The sequence below is a fragment of the Sitophilus oryzae genome, unplaced genomic scaffold (genome assembly GCF_002938485.1).
Source record: "Sitophilus oryzae breed Bouriz unplaced genomic scaffold, Soryzae_2.0 scaffold_1018_pilon_pilon, whole genome shotgun sequence".
In the NCBI taxonomy this organism is placed as follows: Eukaryota; Metazoa; Arthropoda; class Insecta; order Coleoptera; family Curculionidae; genus Sitophilus; species Sitophilus oryzae.
In genome coordinates, this window is record NW_022145636.1 from 1,604,601 (window position 1) to 1,613,138 (window position 8,538).

The 8,538-nt window shown below is 36.1% G+C and overlaps 1 protein-coding gene across 1 annotated transcript; it reads left to right on the top strand.

Annotated features, from left to right (window-relative positions):
* Window positions 1-483: 483 nt before the first annotated feature.
* Window positions 484-7,872, top strand: LOC115874465. Its single transcript, XM_030889618.1, has 3 exons — window positions 484-540; window positions 2,572-3,120; window positions 7,750-7,872. Exons 1-3 carry the CDS (start codon window positions 484-486, stop codon window positions 7,870-7,872), a joined length of 729 nt encoding a protein of 242 aa, XP_030745478.1.
* The last annotated feature ends 666 nt before the right edge of the window (window positions 7,873-8,538 follow it).

Consider the following 8,538-nt stretch of genomic DNA (forward strand, 5'->3'; position numbering starts at 1 on the left):
AAGAGAAAGAGAACGACTCTTTCTCAAGGGTGAAGTACAAACCAGGGCAAGCAGAGAGATGGAGAGAAACCGTACAGTGCAGCAGTGGCAGGCAGAATGGGAAGTATCACAAAAAGGAAGATGGACATATAAGCTCATTCCAAATATAAATATGTGGATTAAAAGAAAGCATGGAGAGGTAAACTTCTATCTTAGTCAAATATTGAGTGGCCACGGAAATTTTGGGAGTTACCTGTGTAAAATTGGAAAGAGGGAAGTCGCGGAATGCCGATACTGTGCTGAACCCAATGATACTCCAGAACACACAATGTTTGCTTGTCCAAGATGGGAACAGGAAAGATGTGAGGCACGCATGATGATTGGTGGCAACATTTCCGCAGATACCTTCTTAAAATCGGTAACAGAAAGAAGAGAAAACTTTGAAGCCATCTCAAAACTGGCCCAAAATATACTAGAGGCAAAATATAGCGAAGAGCAGGGGTAATGACAAAAAAGGAACAGTCCGGCGTCTACTTGAGGAGATGCGTCCAGCGGGTCCAGGTAGACGTGGCAGGAGCAAGGGGGTGACGTTTAGTGGGTAGTGTCTTCCAGGCAGCTTAAGGAGAGATTGAGTCCCACACTCCGTACGTAAAGGTATTTTACACCTCCAAAAAAAAAAAAAACCTGCAGTGTCATTTTACACCTCCAAAAAAAAAAAAAAAACCTATAATGTCCGTTTTAAGTGTCCAGGTTTCGAATGTATAGATCATGACTACTAGTACACATTGATCGAATGTGTTTTCTTCTTTATATAAAGTGGCACCTTATACGTAATAATCTATACATTTCAATATCTATAGGTGGTACGGATGGTAAACTTCTGGTCATCAGAAAGCATCGAAAAACGCATTTTTCGACCACTGTGTGGCCTTCGGTAGCCTTGAAATTTTTGTCTCAAGGTCTCGTCAAACGGAGAAATCGAAAGTAAACAGATTCGTACGCCACAAAAATACCCGGTGGTACCACCAAACTGACCAAAAGGTGGTACTAGATTCGAAATTTGGCGCAAAGGAGTCCGCCAACGCCCTGTGGGCTTTCCGGAGCGACAATGAACTTGTCGTCTGAATGTCAAGGTTAGTATTAAGTCCGGAACATCGGAGATCCTATTCAACGGGACATGGTTCGTAGATTCTTAATAATTACAATATTAAATAAAACTAAATAAGAAAACAAGATTTCTTTACTAAAGAACTAACAAATACAGAGAGCAAATAGATTAGTTTCACAGATTCTAATGATAATCATAAAAATAAAACCATATTTTTCTTAGACAGGTACAACGAAAGTTTACCACTTATTGTCTAACATATTGCAGCAAAAATGTATTATTCTTAAATGAAAAATAATAAAATGCCAATGTATGTGCACCCTAATTTTGGCCTAAGGCGTTTAGCAGGGATGTGTCTTAGAGCCTCTCCTATTGAATATATTCATGGTAGCACTCTCCATTATAGTGGACAGCAAACTGCAGGAGAGAGGTTTGGGCATTAGATACAGATACGACGGCGCTCTGTTCAACATAAAAAGACTCAGGGCAAAAACACGAACAAAATTCATTACAGAACTTCAATACGCTGATGACTGTGCTCTAGTTGCAAATACGTTACAGCAATTGCAAGAAATGTTGAACACATATACATGGGCAAGAAATGTTGAACACATATACGAGGCTTTGGGACTTAAGCTGAACATCGATAAAACTAAAATCATGTGCACTCCCCCGGAAGATCACAACAATGCTATATAAAAATGGAGAACTACTGGAATATGTAGCGGAATTCAATTACCTCGGCAGTTTGATTTCGGAAAAGGCCAATATCGACTCTGAAATTCAACACAGGATTAGCAGCGCCTCAAGGGCATTCTGGAAATTAAAAGACAGGGTTTTCTACAATCGTGACTTGAGCACAAAAACGAAACTTGCAGTTTACCGAGCAATAATAATTCCCAACATGTTATATGAACAGCGACAACCAAAAAATAAAGAGGCAACAAAGCAATGAGATTTTTGAATGTCCGGAGTGCGGTAGACAGATAACATCACGTATCGGGCTTTTCAGTCACAGAAAAGCTCATGAAAGAAAACGCCTTGCGTGACTATCTTCTGATGCGTGTCAAATACTCGTCAGCGAGTAATGGCAGTAGTAGTAGTACCCTAATTTTGGGGATCCAATAACTCCATCAAAAATATCCTTGTTTCATCTTTTAATCTCTGTAATTCCGTGATCTGGGTAAACGCCGATATTTACGAAACATATTTGTTTTCTACAAAACATCCTGTTACTTTCATTAGGTCTACTTTTGCTTAGCACTTGCCTTAATAATTAAAATTCACACATACAATAGACTAAATAACTGCTTTAAAAAGAACATAATGCAATGTGAGTAAAACATATATCAATGCAATCTGGAATATGTACAAAAATCCAAAAAGTATGATCAGACAGGTTCCTATCGGATTCCTTCCTGACATCTAAAGGACTTAGCCAGGGGTGCAGTTTATCACCTACCTTATTTAAAATATATATCCAGGAGGCATTGAAAAACTGGAGAAGGGAGAGTAGAGCTATAGGAATAGAGATTGACAACCACTGTCTATCGACCTTGTTCTTTGCAGACGACCAAGTTATTGTTGCAGGTTGTGAGGAGGATGCCGACTATATGTTGAGGAAACTTGAGGAAGAATACGACAGATGGGGACTCAATATCAACCTCACAAAAACCGAATACCTGAAAGTAGGAGAAGAACAAACTGAAGATCCTGAACTACACATACATGAAATTAAAAGATGTAGCGAATATAAATATTTAGGAAGTATTATATCTGAAGAAGGGAACTCCAAGAAAGATATACATAGTAGAGTTCAACAAGGTAAGAAAGTAATCGATCTTTTAAACCCTCTTCTGTGGTTAATTAAAACATCCATCCAAACAAAGATAAGGATTTACAAAGCAATCGTAGATCCAATTTTAACATACAGTGCCGAATGCTGGCAATTTACAGCAAAAGAAAGAAGGATGGTCGAGTCAGTGGAGATGGACTTCCTCAGAAGAGCATGTCGCTGTACTAAGAGCATGCATGTAACTTTTTCAAGGACCGATACGTTTGAAACACGATGGAACCATCGGATTCTTAAGAGTTGTCTAAGAGGTTTCTGTTGCAACCTGTTTAAAATGCGTTATTCATGTGTCGGCAATACGGCACCCATGTTTCGGTCCCTTATAACATGGTGGGAATTATTATTGCTCGGTACACTGCAAGTTTCGTTTTTGTGCTCATCTCATGATTGTAGAAAACCCTGTCGTTTAATTTCCAGAATGCCCTTGACGGGCTGCTAATCCTGTGCTGAATTTCACAGTCGATATTGGCCTTTTCCGAAATCAAACTGCCGAGGTAATTGAATTCCGCTACATATTCCAATAGTTCTTCTCCGATTTTTATAGTATTGTTGTGATCTTCCGGGGGAGTGCACATGATTTTAGTTTTATTGATGTTCAGCTTAAGTCCCAAAGCCTCGTATGCCCAGGTATATGTGTTCAACATTTCTTGCAATTGCTGTAACGTATTTGCAACTTTTGAGCACAGTCATCAGTGTATTGAAGTTCTGTGATGAATTTTGTACGTGTTTTTGCCCTGAGTCTTTTTATGTTGAACACACCGCCGAAAATGACGAACATCGAACATACATTACACAATGGGAAAATATGAGGAATGTACCAAATTTATGCTGCAGTTACAAAGATACTCCAGTTTACGTTACTGAGAGTACCTAATTATTGAAGAAAAAGAAGAAATGTTGCAAAATAAATATATCCGTTAAAAGATAATTGTTTTGATATTTTAACTTTGCAAAAGAAAATCATATATGTATATCACATATATTTATACTTTCTTAATCTTATTTCAAAATGTTACAGATACGCGATAGTGGTACTAATGATACTGCTTGTTTGTAATAAAATAACCGGCTGGTTTGTTGTTATTTAATTTGCCGTCTTAAACAAATTAGTTGCAATAATAAAATGGTAGATATACGAATAACCCGCGAGCAGCCGTTGCTAAAACGGAGCTGCTGGTGCCGCTGCCAGCCGAAGAGATTGTAGTCTTTTGGAAAATGTCAAGGATGTCGACAAAGTACCGAGCGGTATCGATAGTACCCAGTAGCGGCTTTCTGGGTACCTACGTAGCCGGTACGCGAGCAGACAGCTCCGGTTTCAATGGACATGACGGAGAAATAATATGTGTAAAGAGATACGGGGGCAATGAGACTGTAGATTACCATATAGAATTGTTGAAGAATAATGTTACTAGCACGGGAACAAAAATAAAATTCTACACTCATGAACAAAATTATCAAATATTTTATAATAATAATAATAGCTCCCGTATATAGCGTTTGACGCCTTGGGAATAGCAAGGTACAGGGTGGGTCAAATTCGACGCTTTTAAATGGAAACATTCTTTTCTATAGGAGATAGACGAAAACTAATATCGCTGTCTGGAGCTCAATTTTCATCAAAAACATGATGGTGAAACCGCACATCAATATCTGTTACCGTTTCGGAGTTACAGGGTGTTTTTCAAAAATGTGCATTTTTAACAAATCGCTGTAACTTTTTTGCTATGGAAAATTTTGTACTTCTATGAAAACATTTCCAAAGCACCTTTTTACGTAGAATTTAATGGTTTAAGTATAATTTTTTTTTAATTAATAATTTAAGAGTTATCAGCAGAAAAAATGATTTTTTATTTGGGACACCCTCTATATTTTTAATTAACTGAAAAGAATTTAAAATTACCTTTCCAAAAATATAGCACACTTGATATTTTGTTATAATCCCCTTCGAAATACAGAATTTTTGAAAGTTCGCCACTTTTAACTAGTAGGCTTTGGACCCCTTATTGATGATATGCCCTTAATGGAACTCGAAAACATATTTTTCCAGCAAGACGACGCACCGCCTCTGAACGCTGAAGTTATCAGCAAATTTTTGCAGCCAATTTCAAGAATAAACATCACAACCAAGATCCCAGCCGTTGGCCGTCGAGGGCGCCTGACTTAGTGCCCATAGATCTAATCCTATGGATATATTTGCGGAAGAATAAAGGTTCCTTATTCTTCTGTATAATCTAGACAAGAATTAAAAGTATTTAGCAGTTATGAGAGGGTATCTTTCACCCTCACTGAGTTAATGAATTCCGCGAGAAATGTTCAAAAACTGCCCCGTCTGTCCATAACAGAAGACGGTCGATATGTCGAACACCTGTAGCAAAATCTCATGTCTTGGTTTGCTAGTTATTTTTATTGTTATTAGATATAGTTTAGATGTGTTGATGTTGGTTAAATATATTTTAAATTGTTACAAAATTCTGCATCTCTCATAGCAAAAATATTATTTTCGTTTTAATTGATGCTCACAGCTAGAATTTTTTTGCATTACAGCCGGTGCCGTTCAAAGCCTACTTATTTAAAGCGAGCGAATTTTTATATACTCTCTATCTCGAAGTGGAATCGAGCAAAATATCAAGTGTGTTATATTTTTGGAAAGGTAATTTTAAATTATTTTCAATATATTAAAAATATACAAGGTGTCCCATATAAAAAATCAAATTTTCTGTTGATAATTCTTAAATTATTAATTTTAAAAAAATTATACTTAAACCATTAAATTCTACGTAAAAAGGTGCTTTGGAAATGTTTTCATAAAAATACAAAATTTTCCACAGCAAAAAAGTTACAGCGATTTGTTAAAAATGCATATTTTTGAAAAACACCCCGTAACTCCGAAACGGTAACAGATATCGATGTGGGGTTTTCACCATCATGTTTTTGACAAAAATTGAGCTCCAGACACCGATATTAGTTTTTGTCTATCTCCTACAGAAAAGGGTGTTTCCATTTAAAAGCGTCGAATTTGAACCACCCTGTACAGTTTGCCATACTAGAGCCGTTCGGTATACAAGGAAGGTAATGTGGCTAGCACTACGCTTCAACCGCCTATTATTACCTCAGGATTAAGTACTAATTTAAGGCTGAGTCGACCTAGGTAGCCAAACTATTTTTATTTTAATAAAAATAGTCGGCTGATGAAATGCCGGGTGTGGGATTCGAACCTACTACCTTGAGATTGGTAGACGAGAGCCTGTACCTCTACGCCACCGGGCACCTTTCGAATATTCTAAATTTTCAAAATTTTTTTCACGTATATAAATTTTAATGAATAATATTCAACAAACAAGAAAGAACAATGTATTTTACACATTTTAAATAAGGAATATTACATTATTATTGACAGTAAATTGTAAAAAAAATAATGGTTAATTTATGAAAATGAAGGATAGTTAGTTTCAACTTAAATGCTTCAAAACTAAGTAAAACCTTTTGAATGAAAAAATAGGGAATAGTTAATAACGATTATTCCCACCTCGAGCTCTAAATGCTGCTTGCATCCTTCTCGGCATGCTGCTAATTAAAGTTTGAATATATTCTTGTGGAATTGCATTCCACTCGTGTTCTATCGCATATCGAAGCTCTTCTAGTGTATAATGCCCAATGGGATTTAAGTCTGGGCTATATGGTGGCCAATGGGGTTGGCAAAGGTTTTATACCAAATGGTATAATTAGTATTATACTTGGTATTATACTTTGTATTTAACTTATCCAGGTATTATACCAAATTGTATTAAACTATTAAATATCAAAACATTGTCTCACTGCCACGCCACTTTAGACAGCAAGATGCCAAAAAAATAAATGACCTGATTCGTCAAAGGGAAGATTTTGCGGTTACATCCACGCACAATTTGACCAATATCTTAGATCCCAGATTTGGTGGACAGTCGCTTAACGATACAGATAAAACCGAGGCCGTTTCGAATTTAGAATTTTATATAAAAGAATATGGATTTTGGGAAAATGAACCACGACGTTCATACTTTAAATATATACAAAAATAAGGCCCTTTTAAACCCTGTCTATACTGGGATGCCAAGAACACGTCCAATCCAGTCACGTGGTGGAAAATGTTCCAGCATTTTTCAGAGGTTTCAGATCTTAGGCAGCTGTAATTTTTTTAGGAAAAAATCTAGTCGGCCGCTGTCACTTTTTAGGATGTTTCTAATATTGTTTTAATTGACATTACCCTACTGCAATACGTTATTATCTAGATTATTATTATTATCATTATTATCACTAGATTCTTAATCTAAAAATATTTTTAGTCCTGACATGAAATGCTTTATATTTTATTTTTTAATTTCAAATCGGTAAGTTTTATAAAAAAAATACAAGAGATAAAAAAGTTTCTAAACAAACTAAACTATCCAAAGTAATTTGTATGTGTTTGATAAGATTTTTCTTTAAATTTCGTTAACAAGAATGATAGGGGTAGTTTATTTCAATCCCTTCCACTCATTTTAAAAAAGTGAAAAAATTACCAGACAGTGTGTTTTCATAACAGTAATGCTTCCATAAAATTTCATTAGTCTATCTCTTTTCGTTTTCAAGATAAAAAAATAAGAACATTATTTTTCCGCCATCTTTGTACCGCGATATCTCCCTAATGGTTGACTTTTGACCCAACGTTTATGAAGCAAACTACCCTTTATTTTGAACAAGGAATCTCCCCCTGAAGTTTTTCGCATTTGTTTTGAAACACCCTGTATATTGACAATTTCTAATGTTTTTTCTTCTTAATTTTTATTTTTAGATGGAGGAGTTGGATAATGCCACGTTAGAGGAGGAGGAAATAGAATTGGATACACTCCCAGGCCGTAGCTTTCCAGAGACGAACAGTGTCAAGGGAGTTGAAACTATGTGTTATCTGTGCTAGTACTTATTGATAATAGATAACAATATAAACCTGCCTTTAAGATGGCAACGCAATAATGGATTGCCGTCATTTCAACCTCGAAAAATGTGGCATCCTTGGATAGGGTTACTGGTACAACTATCTCTTTTTCAAATGCGCTTTCTGTCGTTCTTAGACCATCTCTACACCACGTTGAACCACTGTGAATATATTTTAAGGCATGCCACACAAATTTAGTTATAGAAGAATATTTTATTAAGAAGAACTAATAAATAATCCAGACAGCTTTACAAGTTTTAACTCTCGCTAATTTCGTTTTCAGTGTTTTTAATGTGGTTATTAATTATATCGAACTGATTGTTGCCGGAGCGGTTTGCGGCGTTGAAAAATGTGGACAAAAAGCCGTAATAATGTCAGACTGGCCGGTCCGACTGTCCTTGAGCGGCTAATAAGAGCGCGATCTTATTTCACATCGAAAAATATTCAGGATTTCATTACGCTCTGAATTAGTTTGGTTGCAAACAAACAATAAAAAATTCTGCCAAGACCTTTCTTAAGATCCGGGTACTGTTTTTGGAGTGTTATCGGTGCTTGAAATAAACAGGTTAATGCATTTTTCTGGAAACATCTGTAAACACGTATTTATACGAGTTTACAGATGTGTATAAGGTAGTATAGTGTATAAGG